The 23257-nt window shown below is 36.7% G+C and overlaps 1 protein-coding gene and 1 long non-coding RNA gene across 4 annotated transcripts; one reads left to right on the forward strand and one right to left on the reverse strand.

Moving 5' to 3' along the window:
- Positions 1-1445: 1445 nt before the first annotated feature.
- Positions 1446-18080, reverse strand: LOC128031538 (ribosomal protein S6 kinase 2 alpha). Of its 3 annotated transcripts, XM_052619847.1 has the most exons (22): positions 17913-18080; positions 15630-15686; positions 12112-12228; positions 10504-10585; positions 9739-9819; positions 9349-9428; positions 9163-9269; positions 8918-8955; positions 8678-8820; positions 8506-8576; positions 7973-8061; positions 7677-7741; positions 7476-7578; positions 6682-6812; positions 5833-5958; positions 5337-5426; positions 5044-5202; positions 4287-4448; positions 3949-4025; positions 3721-3838; positions 3493-3630; positions 1446-3416 (listed from the first exon to the last, which is right to left on the reverse strand). In XM_052619847.1, exons 1-22 carry the CDS (start codon positions 17952-17954, stop codon positions 3294-3296), a joined length of 2199 nt encoding a protein of 732 aa, XP_052475807.1. In that variant the 5' UTR covers positions 17955-18080; the 3' UTR covers positions 1446-3293. The 3 variants fall into 3 exon arrangements, with proteins under 3 accessions (XP_052475807.1, XP_052475806.1, XP_052475805.1); XM_052619846.1 differs by lacking the exons at positions 15630-15686; positions 17913-18080 and adding an exon at positions 14347-14546; XM_052619845.1 differs by lacking the exons at positions 15630-15686; positions 17913-18080 and adding an exon at positions 14347-14546 and having other exon boundaries at positions 5833-5961.
- LOC128031546 (uncharacterized) lies at positions 9826-16161 on the forward strand. The gene is made up of 3 exons (XR_008188115.1): positions 9826-10090; positions 14540-14732; positions 15185-16161. It is a non-coding gene; the product is annotated as an uncharacterized LOC128031546 (long non-coding RNA).
- Positions 18081-23257: the final 5177 nt, after the last annotated feature.

Consider the following 23257-nt stretch of genomic DNA (forward strand, 5'->3'; position numbering starts at 1 on the left):
GCTTAATGTGAAACCAGCCCCTATCATTAGACTGATGCTGGGAAGAGACTGCAGCGGAAGTTTGGTCAGATCTCAAGAACACTACAGATAATGAATAAAATCTATCATCTCCGGCTCTTAAACTGCTCAAAACCACTGTAATTGACATTGTGCATTTGAACTGCACTTTAGTCCTTTACATACACTTGTTTCATAGACAAGAGAAAATCACTCAAAAATATCAGTGTTATCTGATCAAGCAATAAAATAAATAAACAGACTAGCCTGCCGAAGAGATAACAGCTGTGAAGCAGCAATAGTCATTCAGAGCCCCCTTTTTGTTAAAAATAAGTTGGGACAGTACAAAGTGAGAATCACTCAGCCATGCTTTAAATAACTAAAAGCCCCATCCATCTGAGATTACAGCAGTTTTTGGTAGAAGGGGGAGGGAAGGGGCTCGGTGTTGGATTAATGATGGATTTATTTCAGGCATTCCATCAGTACTGTTCAGAGAGGTGCTGCAGATGTTACTTTGATGTGACGCCAAGGCAGAAGAGAGAGAGCATGAAATTGTATTGAAGATAATAAGACATTTGCTTGGAACCGACATGATTGAAGTTAATGAGCTTAAATTACATATTTAACTATTCATTTTATATCATATTTGCAATTTTTGCAACTAAATTATATCAAATATTTTTTATTTTATACAATGATAATAGCAACAAAAAGATAACCGGGTTACATATTTTACCTAAATAAAACTCAGAAGGTGCTACATATGTTTTTTGAGTTATCAATTAATTATATGATAAATACACAAGACACTAACCTCCCATGTGGCATACAGATTTACATAAACTTCATCCAGAAGTTCTCAGATCCTTTAATTTTGGCCAAACAATGTTTGTGTTTCAGGGGCAGTATAGGGAGAATATGGGATATTACTAGAGGAGACAGAGAAAACAGATGGAGATGAGAGAAATATGTTGGAGAGAGAGAATGGGAAAGTGAGGTGAGGGTTAAAAACAGACAGAGATAGTGTATATTCAGGAGCTTTGTCATTCATTCAGACAGACTCTCAGATAATCCCACTGCATCATGGCCTAAATTCCGATGTACAAAGCTCTCATTTTGTTTGACTTTTAGTATAATAATCCAATGACCAGATTAAAAATATAATGTGTCCCCAATAATGTGTGGAGACCTCACATGGGCCAAATTATGATTCAGTGACTGAAAAAGAAAAGGTCATTCAAAATAAATCAAGACAAAACAAAGATTGAACAAGTCATACTTTTTTCTTTTCTTTTAATAGAAAGGCATCAAGATGAAGGTTCTTTAATTCAGTCCTTTAACTGTAAAAGCAAAGGGTGTTCATTTTCACCACAAACAACAACCCATCCCACCCCCTCCCCAACATCAGGCAGAAGAAACAAACACATTTACACAGTAATACGACCCAATTCTGTGAGGATTTTTTTTTTTTATCAAGGAAAGACAAATAAATCACAAGATTTTTTTTTTTCAAAGATAAGGCAATAATAACCCCAATACCATACAAATAGCAAATAATGTTTGAGACAAACAGAGTGCACAATTACAGACAAACTGTGTTTTTTAACACTTTGGAAACAGTTCCAAATTCTGTTCCAATTACTGTTTTTTTGAGATTTGAAAGAATAATTCACCCATGGAATTAATATTCTGTTAATTTCTTTTTTCACCCTCGTGTCATTCCAAACCTGTATCACTCTATATTTATAACAGGATGACCATGATATCCTTTTTCAATAGGATGAAAGTGAATCCCTGGTCTCTATTCACTTTCACTCCACGGGAAAGTACAGCTTGGATATTCCACTTAATGTCTTCTTTTGTCGAATAAAGAAAGTATGGTTTGGAAAGACACGAGGGTGAGTAAATTATAACAATTTGCATTTTAGAGTGAGCTATTCCAAGTAAAACTAGTTTCAATAACCGAACCAATCAGTACTGGATGCTTTTATAATTCTTTATGTTCTTAATAATTCAAGAATTCCAGGGGAATGTAAAATAATACTGCAAGCACATCCTAAAACTTTGAAGATGTGTTTGACTGGTAAAGGGTGCAATACTTGAGCAAGACAAGGCTTTGTGAATTTGCAAGGCAATGCTAAGAACGGCCTGAGCACAATACAGTTCCACCACACTGAGCTTCTGAACGCCGGGAGAACAAGGAATAGGACAGACAAAGTAAAAATATACACAATCATTAAATTATTTCCTCAACTGTCATATTTATACACTTCTGTGCTCAATGTGCCCTTATAAAATAACTACTCTTCAAGCTAAACAACAAATACAACAAAATCAAAACACAGGATACAGTAGTCAATGTCCAGAAAAAAGCACTGGTCTAACAGGAGCAACATTTTTTCATGCCACAAGCTTCAGACGTCATCTCACATACACACTTTTTTCATTCTTTACATTAATAAACACACAAAAAGACGATTTCTGAACTGTCCTCACCAGTGCTGACAGATTCTCCAAGCAAAAGTGCAGAGTTAGGGAAAACATGAAAGGAACAAGACAGCATTGTACAAATCCATGCAGAAAGCACTTCCATTCTGTTTAGGCTGATAGTCATGTGAACATGCTCATCGGATCCTTGTGGAAGATATGTTAAACTTTTACTCATCCATGTGTGTAAAATCTTATATTGGAGCATCTCTGTTTCTCCTAAAGTGAGCTTTTAGGAAGAGTCTGACAAAGAGAAAACTACTGGACAACTGGAAAACAGAAGAGCTGAAAGTCTTCCAAGAACAGACAGATATTATGCAAATCAACATAAAAGTCCAGTTTAACAAACTATAGAGGTAAAACAAACAAACAAAAAAAAAATATATAAAATAAAATAAAATAACCCCGGGGAATAAAACAAAAACAAAAAGACAATCCAAAACTCAGCAGTGTTGATATTTAGGTATTACAGTACCAAGACATAAATGCACTGGTAATATTGTGTATTTTACAACAGTATCTGTTACCCGGTTTTTTTAAATCTTTTTCACACACAGACTCATGCACACACACACACCCCCTACTTCTGGGAGAATGGAACTCTCACTGGCCACGCCCCTCAAACTTCATCTGTCAATCACCTCCCTTGCCTAGTGTGCTTCCCAGCTCCACTGCAGTGCTGATGTCATGGGCAGGTTCAAGAGACCGTCTTTAGTCCGTAGAGCTTCAGTGTGGTTCTTCCATCCATCAGTCCTTTACACAACTGCATTCAGTCTGGAGTACTACTCCAATTCTTCTTTGCTCCTTCTCTACAGAGATGTGGAAGGAAGCTTTTTCACCCGTCTCTGCGCCAGGAATGAGGACACGATGGGCTTCAGCTCAGGGGGTGGTTGGGAACTCTTCAGTGCTGAATATGTGGCAGCCATCGCCCCCTATGAGGAGAGAATTGGTGAAGTTATAGACCACTAGTTCTTTATGATAAATTTAAAAGCCTCACGGCTGGGATACCTTGACAAGCATGGCATCTTGATGTTGTAGCTGGCTGTTTGGAAGTTTGTCTCTCTGAATGATCCACGGATGCTTCAGGACCTGCTTGGCTGTGAGCCGCTGGTGAGGGTCCACATGGAGCATTTTAGAGACCAAATCCTGCGTGAAAAATCATAAGTTTGATCAAATAAAAACCCTGTGAGAGTGGTTTGAATGGCTTTGTGGATGGGGGTGGGGGTCATAGCCTACTTTGGCAGCATCAGACACCGCGTCCCAGTTGCCTCCCGTGAGCGTAAAGTGTCCGCTCCCTATCCGACTCAGAATCTCTTCTGGAGTGTCTTCTGGTCCATTGGCAAATGGTGTAAAACTGGTACAATTAAAAACCAAAGGAAAAATTAGTGTGGATGTAGGTGTGTTTTCAGATTTTGTGTGGGGAAACGGAGTCTGCAATATTTATTAATAATGGTAGTGAATTACCCTGCAAGCATAGTGTATAGTAATACTCCAAGACTCCAAATGTCACAGCCCTCATCATAGCCCTGTCTTTTCAGTACCTGCAACACAAAACTATATGTTTCAGCCCAGTAATTGAGAATACTCAAAACTGCATTTCACAAAATCATCACTGTGACACCAGAGAATTTAAAGCCACATAGTACAAACTGTCCTTTGCTACAAATAACTCCTGAAGAGAAGCATACAAAGTCACTACTAATGTGTTTTTCATTATCACTGTAGTTATAAAACATCGGGCATTTAATATGTTTATTGGTCTATACAGAATTCCACAGTCTGTTGTGAGAACAAGCACTCACCTCGGGTGCTACAAAGTTGGCAGTATAGCAGGGTGTCATGAGAAGGCCATTGTCTGCCCGGAGCTGCTTGGCAAAACCAAAATCACAGATGCGCAGAGATTCTGGATTACCAGACTCATCGACGTACAGAATATTACTGGGCTTCAGGTCCCTGTGAACAACCTTGTAGAAAAAGAAAACACACATGGGATTTAAGAATTAGTGTTACAATTGCCCCCAGTCCCTCTTTACTATTACCGTATATTGGGGTAAGATTTCAAAGAAGAGTGGTTTAATTGAATTGATTTGAGTCAGTTTTTTCATTCTTCAAGTGGTAGAATTTTCCCCAATCCCACTTTAGCATTATATCAGGGGATAAGATTTCACCCTGAGTGGTTTAGAAAAAAAAAAAAAAAAGAGTGCTTTAACTGAATTGATTTGAGTCCTTTTTTTTTTTTTTTAAAGCACTGCTATAATATATGCTATAAAAATCTACAGGATGATAGGCCTCAGAAGCCTATCCATCATGGTTTGTCTGGGAAAGATGTCAACATAACAATGATTTAATCAAAATAAATGTTGCAAACAGAGGAGATGGAACAGAGGGGAGTAGAGCAGAAGAGGGTCCAGGGAAGAGCCCTGAGGAACACCCTTAAAAAAGGAAGGGAAAGAAAGGCTCTGTCTTAAACTGTGAATCATAATAACATATTCTGTATTAGTGGCAGGTTATTATCAACAAGACAAATATAATTGTGTTTGTCCATGCATGTTTTCTCACCCCTTGAGAGTGCAGGTATTCCACGGTCTTTGTGATAGTGTGCAGCACAGCACTAGCCTCTCTCTCTGAGAAAAACTTCTGCTTGAGGATTCTGTCCAGCAGTTCACCTCCTCGCATCAGCTCAGTGACCAGGTACATCTGCTTCCCATTGTCATACACCTGCACCACAATTTTTTTTTTATTAAACTGGTAGCATTTTTAGCTCCCTGTATTGTGTGCATATATTACATTTCAATAATGCAGATGATTTCTGCAGATCAGGTAATGGTGAAATAATATGCTGTTGTACTAACATCTTTGAGAGTGATGATGTTGGGGTGCTGGCCGTATCTCAGCAAGATCTCAATTTCTTCTGATGGGTCAGTGTTTGTTTTATCAATCACCTATCAGAATTATAAAATAAATGATGTACGGTATTAGTCACTCGAAGACCACATGCATCCAAAACTCTTTTAGTGAACATAGCCTTCATCTTTTTGTTGATGATGTTTAAGTAAAAGAGCATTCAAAAGAAAATATACATTTTATTTACATATATAAAGAAATATAAATATATACTATCTGAAACACAGATTTTAGGATTCATAACTACAGTTATTTTCTACAAAGGATCAAAATATGTCTAAAATAAACTGACTCTAAAATACAGTTTCATCAAAAAGTCACAGAAAAAGAGTCACAGATGCTTAGGTGAACTAAGCAATTAATGGTGATGTCAAAAAAGAAAACAATTTTAAGTCATCTGTATGACACCAGTACAATATTTAAAGATAAGAGTGAGTCACTAACCTTTACTGCGTACTCTGTGTTGGTTGTTTTGTGTATGCAGCGTTTGCAGACAGAGAAAGAGCCCATGCCGATGTCCTCCTTCAGTATGTAACCATCACTGAACAAGATGTTCTTACCGTGAAGCTGCTGCTTGAAGACAGATACACAACAGAGTATTAGAACAGCCACACCCACACACACCAATAATAATTCTTTCAAACACAGGCAATAACACTAAATACTATCATTACAGTTTGAACTCAATACAGCGAATGCTGGATAGCACAGAATGATGATATCACTAATACAAAGTAAAGCCATTTACTTTATGCAGAACTAATTTTTCACTAATCGCATCCTTCATTAACACTGAACCACTGAATCATCTTCATCTCCATTAAAGTGCATTACGCTCACTCTTACATAAATCAAAGTGAAAAGATAGAAATACTGCTATCTAGTGGTCAAGATTTCAAGCTCATTTAATCATAATCATACTGTAGTATGTTTGGGCTTCAAAACAAGTTATAGTCTAACCTCAAGCAATTTAATTGTTTCATAAGTGAACACCTCTTAAACAGTCCTTGTGGGTGTTCAGGTCAGATATCCTTATCACTTTCATCATCACATGAAAATGATATATTTTATCAACTTTAAACGGCCATGATAAGAAAAACTGGAAACTGTAACTTGGCACAAAAAAACTTGTTCTGTGCTAATTAACAGTATTCCACTGGTTAACTTAAGCTTAACCTCAACCCAATAATACAGTCATAGACTGTCATAAAAGCTGAGAAGGAATGGCACATTAACCACAGCAAAATACAAAGATATTTTCAGCTGTATTTCTAAATATAACTGAAAGCATACCTGTACTACAGGGTGTGGAGGGGGCTGAGATGGCTCTTCTTTGCCCTCCTCCTCTAGCATGGCTGTGGCAACAAAGCTGAAGCCCCGGAAGAGCTGATGAGCCCCTGCACTGGGAGGAACACCTGGGGAATCTGAGAAAGGCCAAGAAGCAGAGAAATCATGAAGCCCACACTCATATTCCATATTTTCCAAGCTGATGACATTTGAAAAATCCACCCAAAGCTCCAAATTAACTGCAGTGAGCTCAGCTTGAACATCAAGATGAAACTACAGCCATCTGTTCTATGGCTATCCTATCCATGAAGAGACCACAGACACTATTAAAGGGAGAATTCACCCAAAAATGAATATTGTAAGTATTATGCAATTCAATGCTGTGCCTGTATTAATATTTTTATTTTGTGTAACATAGAAGGAGATTCTGAGCAGAATTTTCATGCTGCTCTTTTCCATAAAATGAAAGTGAATGGAGACCACCGTAAGATGCAACAAATCTTGCAATATTCAACTTATATAATCATTTTTGGAGTTTGACAGCCTCTGGCCTCCATCCACATTTATTATATGTATAAGAAGAACTTTCTGATAACATTCTGCAACACAACTCCTTTTGCTTACAACAGAACTAAGATAATATTTAGGTTTCAAACAACGTGAGGCTGGGTATTTTATTTTTAAGTGAACTATCTCTTTAAATTCCCTAGTGGTTTGTTTTGAATGCCATGGTCCAAATAAATCTACCTGTCCACAAGAACTACTGAGACTAGTCACAGATCAGAGAAATTATCCCTCACCTTTGGGGGTACGAGAAGTGAACTCGGAGTCAAAGTAAAAGGTGTCGTCAGGTCTGGCCACTGCTGGCTTGAATGGAGGTTTTATTTCTTGTCTAAAGAGTTTCTGAAAATGATTTTAAAAATATGTTTTTCACACTCAACCATTACTGAAGCATTTAAAAGACATATTCCTTTAGATTGGGATAAATCTGAAGAACTTACATTCCAATCAATCGTGATAAAGAATGAATGGCGTTTGATTTCCTCAGCTCCGTCTGGATCAGATCCTGGTAACAGTTAATGTATGAAAAAAAACTCTTAAAGGGCCCATATGATGCGATTTAAACTTTTACTTTCTCTTTGTTACAAGCTGACTGTTAATAGATATGATCCCTGAAGTTGCAAAGACTAATGTCTCAAAACCAAAGTGATATTCTTTATCCAAGTTAAAACTCCCCCCCCCCCCAAACGAAATTTAAAAAAGAATATATAAAACAAGCTGATTGTGTATATGTTACCCAGTCTGTTGGTGGGGTTCCTCTTGAACAGAGCTCTCAGTAAGCTCTGAGCCTCAGCGCTCAGGAACTGAGGCATCCCCAACCTCGCTCTGAGAAGAGAGCCGATCGATAATCAGGACTCAAAAACTGATTCATGTTCACAATGGTAAGATTTAAAAAATTTTCATAGTTCATAAATATCTTTTGTAATTAAGTGAAATTCCAAAACAACATTAATTTGACATAGAATTTTCATGACATTATAAATGACTTACTGTCATTTTTGATCAATTTAATGTCTCCTTGCCGAATAAAAGTATTCATTTAGTGCAGGAAAAGTCAACACTAATAGATAATTGATGTTTAACAGCTTATATTATTTTTCTCCCAACAGCTTGCTAATAACAAATAAGGCAAATCAATGAAATGGTAAATTATGCTCTGAAGACCTAATACCTAATTTATCCTAAATGCTTCATTTAAAAAAAACCTATTTGACAGTATTATTTAAAGACTATGAGAAGAACAAAAATAAATGGATAATGGTTTCTCACTTCAGGATTAGATTCATTGTTTCTTTTCTGTCTTTTCCCTGGAATGGCAGAGAACCCGTAAGCATCTCAAACTGTATAAAAGAGAAACCGAAAACAACCATTAAAGCAAAACATATTAGACAAAATATAACTGGTTTTCTCCATTTCTTTTTCTTTCCCAATCTGTTCATACCATCAGTACCCCAAATGACCACCAGTCAGCGCTGTGCGTGTGACCCTGCCGGTTAACCACCTCCGGAGCCATGTACTCCACCGTCCCGCAAAACGAGTAAGCCTTCTTCTCATTGTCGATGGCCTCCTTACACAGTCCAAAATCTGAGAGAGAGAGAAAAACAACAACAACAAAAAAAACAATTACACAAATTACCATGGCTAAATGTGTTTCCTTTGGTAAACCGGTGTTTTATTGTACCTGTGAGTTTGATATGTCCCTCTTCATCCAGGAGGATGCTAGAAAATAGAACACAGAAAATTTATTTATGTCAGTGCAGTGAGTCATGTTAAAATACATATCTAAAGAATATCAGACTCATACTTCACAGTAGCTAGCAGAATTCAACAAGTAACAGAATTCATGCAGTGTATGTGTTTACAAGGTCAAGAATCTCCTCAATGAGATTACATTGTGTGTGTGTGTGTGTGTGTGTGTATAAGTACTTCTCAGGTTTGAGATCTCTGTAGATGATGCCGATGCCGTGCAGGTGATCTAGACCCAGTGCCAGTTCAGCCAGATAAAACTTCACATCTTCTTCTGTAAACATCACCTGAACAGCAAAGAGATTATGTGAATACAAAGGAGATAAACGAGAGGATATTGGGATCATTGTTATGAGTATTATATACCTCTTTGGACAGCCTGGTGAACAGATCCCCTCCTCTGAGGAAGTCCAGAATCAGATAGAGTTTACCCTCCGTCTGAAAAGCTGAAAACACCCACAGAAGTGCACTTATGACTAGTCTATCAACACTGAACTTAATATAATCTCTTAGTCATTTATAAGAAGCTCCCTCGGCTTCCTCTATAAGATAAGGCCTCGGTTAAGCAGGTAAAATGCAAGATTACAATGTTCAGTTATTAATCTAATAACACTGCAAACATTAAGTCTGTACTGTACAAAAATAAAAATAAAACGTTTTATTCCATAACTATTCAGGAACACTGAATTAAAGTAATTTAACAATTCCTACTTAATAAAGGCTGCTTTTATGATACTTTAAATGGTGCTAACTCACCATAATGGAGTTTAACCACAAACGGATGGTTGACGTCTGCCAGGATGTTTCTCTCCATTTTAGTCCTCACACGATCCCTCACTGTGACAAGTACAATTTCACACAGGTTTTGAGGAAATATTTGGCCACACTCAACTTGGGCATGAAAACATTTTCTACTGCACGCGCCTGAAGCGGAAGTCTAAAACAGAAGTTAATGCGATAGCACATGTTTGTTTGTAGGAAGTGTTGTTACAGCTCTCATTAGATCTGTAAAGGGCTCTCTTTTTAGGAATTGAGAAGAAGGAGGAGGACAGAAGGAGAGATAGCTACTGAGATTTCCATGAACTGACACCTGGACCCAAAGCCTCAGGTTTGTAAGCATGGTGGGATTTTCTGTCATTGGGGTGAACACTAAACAAAACAGGAAGTAAGTGTACCCACAGAGCAGTTACCGTAATCTGTGATCTTGCTGACACTGACACAAATTCAGATACAGAGTGTAGGCAATCCGCCGAAATATTGTGTATACTGACACTGCAAATCCCATCCGACAGGTTTGACAATAGTATATGAAAATGGTATATTCACGATTGGTGTGATCCTCAGGGTTGGTTTCTGTGGTCACACAAAGACTGAGAGTGACGAGAGTAAAGAAAGAAAAACAGGCCAGGAGAACAATGCGAAATGAAAGTAGCTGTCGTTGTAGTGCTGTTTATGTAGCAAAGGAAGCTTGTGTGGTTTGTGGTGTGTGTTGGTGTGTGTGTGTTTACACTGATGCTGTACCTTTGAGTGTGGCCTTCCTCAGGACCTTCATGGCATAGAGCTGGTTATTGTCAGGAGGGGTTAACTTTCGTACTAAAAACACCTGTGCCCACACACACACGCACACAAAAAAACATGCTTTCACTCTACACCGTTATTAAACTGTTGTGCTAAAAATTTGACTCCGGTTAAGTCAGTTTTTAAAGGCAATGGTATATTTATTGCTATTAAACCCATTAAAAAAAATCAAATAGTAAACGATGGTAGCACACCATCATGGGGCAACACATACTTCCCACTGGAAGTTTTAGTGAATTAAATGACTGGAAGAGAACTTGACTGAATTTTAATTCAAAGAAATTCAATGCCGGTAAGTGTAAATATTCACATTGTACAGGTCATTGCTAAATGTTGTCATATTTAATAAACAAAAAGGTCCTCGAATGTCTTGCCATTGAGATCAAGTACCATTCAGGATGGAATATCTTTGCAAGGAAAATAGAGCATTCTGGGAAATTATGTGTTCCCAGGTTTTTTTTTTTTTTTTTAATGCAGTACCACTCAAACGTTATGGATCAGTAAGATTGTTTAATATTTTGAAACAAGTTTCTTATGCTCACCAATGCTGAATTAAATAAAATATTATGAAATATTGTATCAATTTGATAAAACAGTTGTATTTTTTTATATTATATTGTGAGGAGCTGGGTGGGGCCGAGAGCCGTGGGAGGAGGAGGAGCTCCAGAAGGACAAAAGGATAAAAAAAAACACACACATATATATATATATATATATATATATATATATATATATATATATATATATATATATATATATATATATATATATATATATATATATATATATATTATATATATATATATATATATATATATATATATATATATATATATATATATATATATATATATATATATATATATATATATGTGTGTGTGTGTGTGTTTTTTTATCCTTTTGTCCTTCCGGAGCTCCTCCTCCTCCCACGGCTATATTTTATATATATATATATATATATATATATATATATATATATATATTTTATATTTATATATATATATATATATATATATTTTATATTTATATATATATATATATATATATATATATATATATATATATATATATATATATATTTTTTTTTTTTTTTTTTTTTTTTTTTTTACATCTTACTGACCCCAAACCTTCAAAAAGTAGTAGTGCATATAAATAAATTAAAATGATGCATAAATTTCAACAAAAATTATGATAAGCATTTGAACAGGAAACACTGGTTATTAAACATTTATACATCCCGAAATTCTGATTTGATACTGTTTTATTTGCTACATTAATTCAAAATCAGCTAATTAAATTCTCTATTTAATTCTTAATGGTGATACTGGCAAGGGCTGTGTGTAAGGGTGCATTACTGACTCCAAATTCATTCTCGTTTGCTCTTATTCAGAGCAGTAAAACCACAATCAACCCTCTGAACATCATTACAAAACCACTATCAGCTAGTCTTTGCTTCATAGTTCAAAGTCGACAAACACAAGATGTCAAAGAATTTGTGCAGTACAGAAGCATCTTCTTTTTAAATTTGGATGTTTTGGAGAGTCTCTTTACCTTTCCAAATGAGCCCTGCCCCAGCACTTTGAGCAGCTCGAACTGTGAGGGGTCCGCTTTCTCCGCCCCCTCCTTAACAACATGTGTGATGTTGATCTCTTTGATGTCACCATCCTCCTGCAACATAAGAGACAGAGATAGATTTTAACTACAAGACTACTCAGGATAGTTGGCATAAAACATACAGAGCTTAATTATTAAAGCTCAAAGCTGGCTTAAGTGCACAATCTCCCATGCAGGAGTAAAATTAACTTTAAGCAATAGAGTGGATTATCATGTACATATGTCACTGACTGGTGTTCGCTATTTCAAGATTGAATCAATACCACTGTCAATAACAAATATCTCCTGTGACCTAAACAACGTTATGAGAGCTGAATTAGACTCAGAGGGAGTTTCAAAGTGCCATCTGTAGGGGATAGTTTATAAAAAATGCTTGTATATAATAATTATATCAGGGATTTTATCAGGGATCAGTTGCATGTATGTGCTTTGAATAGAACCTGCAATTTCTGTGGTTTCATCCATGACCGTTAAGATACCACCATCAATTATTTAATAGTTATTTTGCAAGTTTCAGCAGCAAGGGTGCAGTTGAGATAAGCGAGGCGAAGTTAATGCAATTTAATGCCACATAGAAAAACACTTTAAACCTATCATATGACTAGGAGTCTATCCTGTATTAAAGCTGATCAAAAGCATGACGGCTCTTCTAAAAGTAAATGAAGCTATGTGTCACATTTCCCCTGTGACCAGAGAGAAAGAGAGAGAGAGGTTAAACACGGGAAGTCGTGGCCTAATGGTTAGAGGGTTGGACTCCCAATCGAAGGGTTGTGGGTTCTAGTCCCGGGCCAGAAGGAATTGTGGGTGGGGGGAGTGCATGAACAGCTCTCTCTCCACCTTCAATACCATGACTTAGGTGCCCTTGAGCAAGGCATCGAACCCCCAACTGCTCCCCGGGCGCTGCAGCATAAATGGCTGCCCACTGCTCCGGGTGTGTGCTCACAGTGTGTGTGTGTGTGTTCACTGCTCTGTGTGTGTGCATTTCGGATGGGTTAAATGCAGAGCACAAATTCTGAGTATGGGTCACCATACTTGGCTGAATGTCACTTCACTTACTCACTTACTTACTTGTTTAGGAGGAAATGGTTAATGGTTGAATCAAAATTAAACACTGCATTTAAAGGACACAGTCCAATAAAAGCACACAAACACTGTTCACTAACACATCAAACCTAGTTAGACAAATATCAGAAAAACCACCTACTTGGACACAGCCTACAATGCTGACTGACTGACTAGGCCCTACTTCAACTCAAAATTACAATTCCGTCATAATTCAAAACCTATTCTGTGGAACACAAAAGACATTCTGAGAAACGTCGCAGTGGTTTTTTTATTCATACAATGGAAGTCAATGGTCACCAGAGCTGCTTAGTTCCCAATAACTTATGCTTTACAGAAGAGGTCATACATGTTTGAACATTTGTGAGGAAATGATGACAGAACTTTCATCTTTGGGTGATCTGTCAGCTTGTGGGAGATGCTACAGTTGATGTTTGTGTTATGTTCAGTTTTATAGTTTATATACACATGATCTCATTAAAAAGTCTACAGCGCGTGACAAATGCTAGTTCAGGTGGAAGATAGGAATTCAGTTTATGTTCACCAACTTTTCTGCACATTAATTAATTAAGCCCTGAGCTCAGATTAATTGCATTATCTATTTCCAGTTAACAAATCTTACGAAATAATATCACGTTATTATTCTAATAACTTGTAATAATTTCACAATTATTAACTCCAAAAGCAACTCAGTTTTATTTTTTGGGTGGCAATTTGTTGCATTTTTCAGTCAGCTGAAGTTCAAAAATGGAGGACTTCTGCACTTGACAGGTTTAAGGGTGTTGCTAACACTTGTCTCATAAAAAAGGGTAACAAACAGCCACACTGTTATTGTCACAGTGCTCTGAAGCACATTTCATAGCTGTTCTCCTACAGATGTACCTCATGAAAGATCCATATGATGTCAAACTACAAAATTCAAGTAACAGACATCTGACAAAATCAAGTGTTTGACTTGTGTGGCCTTATTCAACAAAACAAACATACCATTTCATTTTAAAATACAACCACCCTAGAAACAAACGGCAAACAGCAACTCCTTTACAAACCAATGCCACTATACTGTGTGTGTGTGTGTGTGTGTGTGTGTGTGTGTGTGTGTGTACTGACCGTCCATGATGTATGTTCATCGGTTAAAGCAGCACTAGACTGAGCCGAGTTAGATGTGCTGTTCGTCTCCTCACTGGACTGAGTGGTATTCACTAAATCCTTACTGTGCTGCCTCTTGAACAGGTAGAAAGTCAATAATTTACTGACTTTAAACTTCCTCTTCTCTTTCTCCATCTCTTCATCCCTCCTCTAGCCAGGGCATTCCACTGTTACCCCCATCTGCCTGCAGTCGGGGCAGCCATGGACAACAAAACTCATCCCAGAGAGGGAGTGAGCAGAGTGTGAGAGAGTACGGGGAGTCAGGGTGTGTGCTCTGCCCTACACGACAACTACAGTGAGGCACGCAGGAAGAGGAAGAAAGAGACAGAGACCAGAAAACAGAACTGGTGATAGAAAAAAAAACACACACACACAGTCAGAGAGAGAGAGAGAGAGAGAGAGAGAGAGAGACAGAGAGACAGAGAGACAGAGATAGGAAGACAGGATGTGATGACAGCAATGTATGACAGATGGAAGAAATACATATACATAAATATACAAATACCTATATGTGTGTGTGTGTGTGTGTGTGCACATACACATACATACACACACACACACACACACACATACACACAATTTTTTTATTATATCATAAGTATTTTTCAGAAGATATTTTTATTAACATCACTGACCCATTTATTTTATTATTATAGGTGTGATATGAAGAAATAAATGTTAATATTGTATATATTTTATTTTATTTTATTTTTACTTTCTATATTTGTTTGTTACTAAATAACTCTGAAAAGCTAACATTACTTGTTCTATTTTATTCTGTTAACATTTTTACTTTTAGAATGAATGAATGAAAAGAAACAACAGATGAAAGAACAACTGAATAAGAATGAGCAAGTGAACAAACAAAACGCAGCAAGAGAGGAAACAAACAAAAGAACAAACCAAAAGAAAAATGGCCGTTTCAGTCGGGTGGACACTAAAACGCTCATCCTGTCCTATAATGCCTTGCTGATTTCCCCTCTCAGTGTCCTCCTCCCTCACTGTCAACAGAGCTAAAATTACAGTGGTGCTTTGAAACATACAGGTTCTTCATCTGACCCTGACCAGTCCAGCCTGATACTACAGGAGGAAGCCCTAATCAAAGAAACAACAATCACTTAGGACAGCCATTAAAGGTCCGTTTTTGGCATGTCCCAGAGCTCCTGTTAGAACCCGTGCTGACAGACAGTATGACAGAGCTCAAAGAAGAAAGCAGGTGGCAGCAGAAAGCTCAGAGATCTTACCTTCACATTGATACCAGCAAACTCTTTCTCTGCCCAGGTGATCTGTGAATTGTACTGCTAATGTGGGGTTGGGGAGGAAGAAGCAAACAAAGAGAAAATCAAACTAAGAACAAAATGAATATTTTCTTTACTCTTCCACCACTGTTCACCGATGAAGCACCTAAGAATCTTCTCTCCACCAAAGTTTTGATAATTAAAGAGATAGCTCACCCAAAAATCTAAATCCTGTCAATAAAGTCAATGAAACACTGCAATTTGCAATGATAATTTTCCTCTTCAGTGGGTAGAACATTTGCTTTGTTCTGAAACAGGGACTTAAATTGATGCAATTCAATGAGGATGAGTCCACCTCATTAAGACGATCCAAGATCAACTGTTTTGTGCAGATCGGGGGATTGTATCATGAAGCCGGATTAGCTGGCTAGCCACGTAAGTTTCAGTTTAGTTTGCACCAATCCTGGGTTTTAGGTTTCATGAAAGTGGCTTGGCTTTTAGTGGTGTTCAATGCCATAGTAACTTACACTCCACAACAGGTTATGTTCTGGGTAAGAGATGTCAAATAGAAATTGGAACAATCAGATGTGAGCAAAGTGACGTGTAAAGCAAAAATGTGATGTGTCAATACACAAATCATATGTAATATAAATAAGTTGAAATAAGCTTAAAAATGACTACATGTGACCTTGCATGTTCTAGTCACTATCGCTATTTCTCATCAACCATATACACGAACTTCACAAGTTTCACTTGTGACTGCACGGATGGAGCAAGACAATTTCTTTTATTTGTCCTCTTTTATGGACAAGTACTTTCTTCAGTGTAAATGCATTTAAGTTCCTCATTTTTTTATCTCTTAATCTTAACAAGAGAGTTTTGAATCTCGCTGGGTTTCTCGCGAGAAGTGAATCACTCTTGCTCTGTGTTGCAAGTCATGTGATTGGCTGTTTGCCACTGATTCACGTGCATGCACTCCACAAACTAAGGATCAAAGCCATAGTTTACAATGAAAGTTGATGATCAGTATGAAAGTACCAACAAAGCCGGATTGGAGTGGTTTGGTTTGGTTTTGTTCAACAACCATCACGGTACAGACCCAGGGTGCAATTGCTGTGCTCATATATGTGCCTAAACAAACCCAACTAAAGCCCAAAGTGCTGTCCTCATGACGCAATTTTCATCATCAGAAGTGTCTGCATGAATCCTAATTTTTGCATCCCAGCATGTGCCAAGCTCTCATATCAGTGCTCATCCGTGGTTGAGTATACAGTGAAACCTGTGTGGACGCAACAGTCAAAACACGGAAAGCAGAACACAGAGTATAACTGTGCCTTGAGGGGAAAACATGCCTCTGGTTCTGAAATAAATGCTCCAGCTAGGTGTGAAAAAACCTTAAGTCATTTGAGCTGAACTCACAAACCAAATCACTCAGATTAGCAAACTGGATCATATAAGAAATTTATTTATATGCTTTAAAAAAAAAAATTCATGTGAACTATCCCTTTAATTGGTGTAGTAAAGAACTAAATGGCCGTTTAGTGTTGAAACAAAAACACTATCAGTTGAAACTTCCTGTTTCAGCTGAGGGTGAGAGAAAAACTTCTCTAATATTCCTACTGCAGTCACTCTTGCATTCACCTGTGACCTTTAATACGCATGTGTAATAGAAATGCACTCTATATAAAACTTATTTTAAGCATCACTTTACTTTCACTCTGCTTCAAAATTACCAGTACCACCACAACACAAGCGCCAAGAGGGAAAATAAGCACAAATAACATCTCCGTTGTCATTATTTTGTAATGGCAATCCATCTCTGTAAGCTCTATTGCTTACAGTTGAACTAAAATGATTCATGCTTCTGACAGAATTTTTAACTGGACAATTAATAATTGATATAAAAAAAAACAAAAAAAGAAAAAACACACCGGATTTAACACCTAATATATTTTTCGCAATGCTGAACAACCCACAAAGCTACAGGCTGCAGGGGTTTTTTGCATCGTAAACCAGACGTTTCCTGTTTCAGAAATGTTCAAACCAGTTCGGTCACACAGCAAAGTCATAGTGAAACAGCTTATAAATGAGGGACGTGCCCACAAAAAACATTAAGTTGAATTTGAAAAATAAAAACATCAAGTCACAAAAAAAGAGGATAATGCCCCATCTGGACCTCTCGTTCCTAACCACATCTGAATAGAGTGTGTTTCCTGGATCTCTCATCCTAAACAAACCCTTCTACCCCACTTCCCTCGATTCCCTCAGGTAAAGGACAAGAACACTTGCCTGTTGCATTCGTGGCTTGGTGCGGAAGATATGCCTCAACATCTCCACTCTGACCCATGTCACTAAGAACAGAGGCTTCAGCAAGGGCTGTCTGTCACAGGGCTCTCTGTCTGTCTCTCTCTCACGCACAGACCTTTTGAGTCATTCGAAATGGGGAAATGTCAAAAACGTAAGGGACAGTCGGGTGATGCATATTTATATGAGGGGACCAGGCAGGAAATGGTGAAACTTTAAAACGACAAAAACGACATGTCAACCTGAGTCACACAATTCCTTTCTTGGTATTGAGGGTCCTTGTGTTTCAATTGGTCAAGCATGCTGCTGGCCAAACTGAAGTCATGGGTTCAATTCCCTAAAATTGCACTTTAATTCACTACATATAAAAACCATACTCTAAGCCTCTTACGCTCACTGAGAATGCATTTATTAGATAAAAAATACAGTAAAAGCTGTAATATTGGGAAACATTTCATTTTGAAATAACTTTTCTATTTTAATGTAGTTTAAAATTAAATTCATTAAAAACAAGAACTTCTTTAATTAGGTGCTCAATCTAATAAATATTCATGACCCTTTACCAGCACACTGAATGCTTCGGGACTTCGCATGGATGTTCACACCTTCCCGACTCACCCGCCAGTGAAAAAAAAAATTAAAATAAAAAAAGTGATGATAGTAGTCAAACAGTCCCCACAGCTTCAGCCCTACAACAAGCCTGACACCTTCACTACTCGGCCTCCAAAACCATCTGAATGCAAGTTGCAACAGTTACAGCTCTGCATGTGTTGCTAAGCAGCGAGTGCTGCAGTGTGTCGTCTTGAGAGCTGCACACGACTCGTCTCTTTGTGTGGCCACCTGTTGCAATGGATTTGCAGAACTGCTCATTCTGAACAAAAACGCACATGCAGCTGGTGTGTGAGTGGAAGCAATGTGCATTGGTCACACCAATCAGCTGCTAAAGGGCTTGAAGAGGCTTAAGAATTAATTGGCAAACATGAAGTGGGAAAAAACAGTTCGAGTCTCTTTGATCAGTGAAAGGAGTTTATGAATATGTATGCCACCCTCATTAACTGAGCCAATAAACATGAGATTCTAATGAGTAGAGAATAGTCTGGTTTGGCTGGTGGACAGTAGCTGAGCACTTCATAGTTTTAGAGTCTCTGAGAAGGATGCATTGTTCTGGAGTCTCTTAATTTGGAACCAGGGAATGGGTGCGGATGCAGGATACTATTCCTGTAGACAGCCACTTGAGGGCAGTGCATGTATGTGTGGTTTAAGCATCATTAATATGTAAATTTCTAAATGTAAAAACATTCTGCTGTGTAAAAAGAAAAGAAAAAGTAAAGAAGCACTGCATCTTCTTTCAAAATTTGCACCCCAAAATGAAAATTTTATTTTTATCTGCTAACCCCCAGGGCATCTAAGATGTAGATGACTTTTGGCGCTTTTCTCTGCGTGGTACAGCATGGCTTCACTCAGGTTCGTTTGTGTTTCCACTACAGTTTAGTACTGCTTTAGAATGGGTGGGATTGTTCACATGCCATTATTGTTGCATTATCTACTGCCACAACTTGCGAAAAACTTTTTCATTCTGCATCACCCCATCAAGCTCTTGCTGGATCCGCTCCTTTGCTATCAATGAGAGGAATGTCAGTACTTCCTCAACAGACAGTGAAACAGCCATTTTTGGATTGTTAAAAAGGTACGCTCGTTCAAAACAGTTGCGTTCGATCCTTTGCTGGCTGTGCTGATTTAAATCTAGTGGTTCTTTAGTGTTTGTGTCGCAAGTTCAGTGACACAGGTAGTGAAGATTCTCTACGGCCAATCAGTGATCAGCAGAGTTTACACGTCAATGTATAGTCACAAGCTGCAGGGTTTGCTTTGGTTTTGTTTGTGTATGGTATTTTTTTGTTGTTGTTTTATTTTATATTTTAGCCATGATTCCCATCCACTTGGATTATATGACTAACAGACTGCAACGGTTTGAGTTCAATATCTCAGTTTGTGTTCTACTGAAGAAACACTCACCTACATCTTGGATGCCCTGGGGGTAAGCAGATAAACATAAAATGTAAATTTTTGGGTGAACTATCCCTTTAAAAGTAACATTCCAAAGATTTTTTTTTTGTTTGTTTCTTTTGCCTTTATAAGACAAATTTCTTGAGTATAAGGGATCCACCAATTTGATTCAATGTCATGGTTGTTTAAAGGCAAGGCAAGTTTATTTATATAGAACATTTCGTACACAATGGTAATTCAAAGTGGTTTACATAAAAGAGTAAAATAATCATGAAGAAAAATAAAAACCAAAAAAAAAAAAGCAAAACTTTTAAAATGATTTAATTAAAATAATTTAAATTAAAAACAGAAATGGAAAATTAGAAAGTGATTTTACATTTTTTTTTTAAACTGTGAAAATATAGTGCAATCAGTTTGGGCATAGCACAGTGCTCATTCAATAAATGCACAGCTAAACAGATGGGTTTTGAGGCTGTGATAGGCAATTTGGTTCTTTCTCATTATTTGACTTAGTGGAAGCATATACAGGCTAAAGAGGAGCGGTGCAAGAATTGAGCCTTGTGGGACTCCACATGTCATGGACGTCCACTTAGACTTAAAGGGGAATGGTTAAAATCTGATCTAAACCTCAGTCTTCAGCAAATTCAGTCTGAACAAGCATCTGTAACCCGATGAGCAGCTAACTCAGTAAATCTTATTACTGTCAGAGACTTTATCAAAAGCTAGACTTTCTTGCAGAGATCAGGGTGTACCTTCAGAGCTTCAGATATTCATAAGTGAAGTTTTGCATATAAAATGTACACATACACTCACATTTATCTAAATAATCATTAAAGATGAACATTAAGTTTTACTAAGATTTAATCTGTCCACTGAAAATGTGCTTCTGCCTCAAGTGTAAAGTTCTGAGAATCAAACAAACCTTAGGGTTGCTCTGAACATACTGGGGAGGTTCCTGTTATCAGATTCAGATCCCCATTTGCTGTCATTCTGTGATTCCGGATGCTTTCCTACACAAACACCAGTGCTTTAGGTACAAGGCTGTTCGATCACATTATTTAACTACATAAATCACAATTAACCTCTTTTTAACAGTGCTGTCAAATGATTAATCGCATCTAAAATAAAAGTAAAAATAACAAACACATACATGTATATAAGAAAAATGTGTTATGTTTATATATTAAATATATTTAGATTTTATATAATTTATATGAAATATAAATATATACATGTAAATGCATGTAAATATTTTCAAAATATATGCTGTATGTGTGTCTTTATACTGTATATGCCTAATAAATATACACAGCACACACACATATCATGTAAACAAAAACTTTTATTTTGGATGCAATTAATCATGATTAATCGTTTGACAGCACTTTAACTTCTGAGTTATGGCATATGAATAATCCCCTAACTGATATTGATTCTATCTTGACTTCTGTTTCTGCTGTGATCATTGTAAAATCAAGACAATACAACAACAACAAAAATGTAAAACAAAAAAATATGAATCTTCAATTCGATTGAATTTACTTCTTCATATCATAGGATATGATATGTTAAACATCTCTGTGAGGTTCATATTTCTTGATATTTCTTGATGGCATGACGTCTGTCTTACAAAAAAAAATAAAAAATTCCATGCAAATCAGATAAATGTGAGGACTGGAAAGTGCAGATGAACCTAACCTTACAGCTTAAGTGAACAGCCTGTCTGACACAGAATACTGAATCATAATAGGCTGTTAAAATGTAAATAAATTCAGAGAGTTTGGAGTGAGTCATGTCAAGTCTGGAAGGGCTAAATACCATTTCTAACAGAAGAAGAGATAACTCAATTAGGCTCTCTTCTTCCAAATACATATTTTTAGTTTTTTTTGTATATAAAAAAGTACCAAATATTCAAGATTTGAGGGAGACTGAATATGCCATGGAATAATCATATTGGTCAACCACTGATCTAATGTCTATACATAATATATGTATTTACAACATATGTATCAATGTGCTTTATATAAGTGCTCTGTAAATGTGTTTATTCATGATGGGGAAAAAAACGTGTCTGATTATCAGATTAGAATGGTATTCAAACAAATCTATAACTGAATCACATATTAGACGCCCTCTGTTTAACCTCTTTGATTTGGGCACAATTTTCTCATTTTAAATTCTAACTTCTAACTGATCAGCACTCCATTATACTCTATTTCTTCTGGTCAAATGTACAGTCTCAACCCTTGTGAGATCAATTTGAGAAAAGGTCCATTAAGACAGTGATTCCAAACCGATTCCAAAGGCTTTGCTAAAATACAAAAACTAAAATTAAGACTAAAAACAAGTCACTACGATCTTCATTAGGAAAGATGAACTAATATATTTTTTACTTTTATTACAGTATGTAACCGCTTTCAGTTCTTATAAGAATATACAAACACTCCAATTTCCAGTGTACGCTGTCGTAAGAAATGCAAATGACACAGAAAGAAAACTAAATGTAAAAGAAACAAAAAGTTAAGTTCACTTACAGTAAAACATATTTGTATATTATATCACTATTATTTTTACTACTACTACTACTACTAATAATAATAACACTAAACTATAATGTCATGTAATGTAATGTAATATATATGCTTTTAGTATGAATGGGAATCATTGAAATAATGGCTACTTTAAAATCATTGATTAAGCTAAATGATATAAATTTAAATATAAAATGAGATTAAATACTGTATGCAAAAAAAAAGACAAAAAAGAAAGGTTGCTAAACCTGCTTTTATTTAGAATTTAAATAACTGGATATAGCAAATTAAGGTGACAAACCCTTTAGACTAATTTTAAGTACGTTTATACATACTTTTTTCACTAATGCGTCAAGCTACAAAGTCCAGAATATTATTATTACAACTACTATTTTATTTTTATTTTTTTTAAATACATCAGTAGAGGAGGTGCAGAGGGTTTCAATCAGTGTTTAATTACTAAACCAGTAATTGCATCGCTTCAGACAATGACAAAATGCCATCTCTAGAATCTAGTGTCTGAGATTTGTGAATGAGTTATACTAGTCAGGTGTGGATGGAAGATTAGGGTTGTGTGTGTGTGTGTGGGGGGGGGGGGGGGGGTCATTGTAGTGATAAGAAGGAGCAGAGTAACTATGGAAACTGCTGTCAGGATGAAGACAGATTTGAAGATGAGAGCCATAGGAGCGTCAGAAGGCTCTAATCATATGCATGTATAGTTATTTACATGACTTAAACATGTACACATGCAGTACGTTTCAAACAGATAATCTATCAGATTAGGACAACATGGAC

Source organism: Carassius gibelio, chromosome A17 (genome assembly GCF_023724105.1).
Source record: "Carassius gibelio isolate Cgi1373 ecotype wild population from Czech Republic chromosome A17, carGib1.2-hapl.c, whole genome shotgun sequence".
In the NCBI taxonomy this organism is placed as follows: Eukaryota; Metazoa; Chordata; class Actinopteri; order Cypriniformes; family Cyprinidae; genus Carassius; species Carassius gibelio.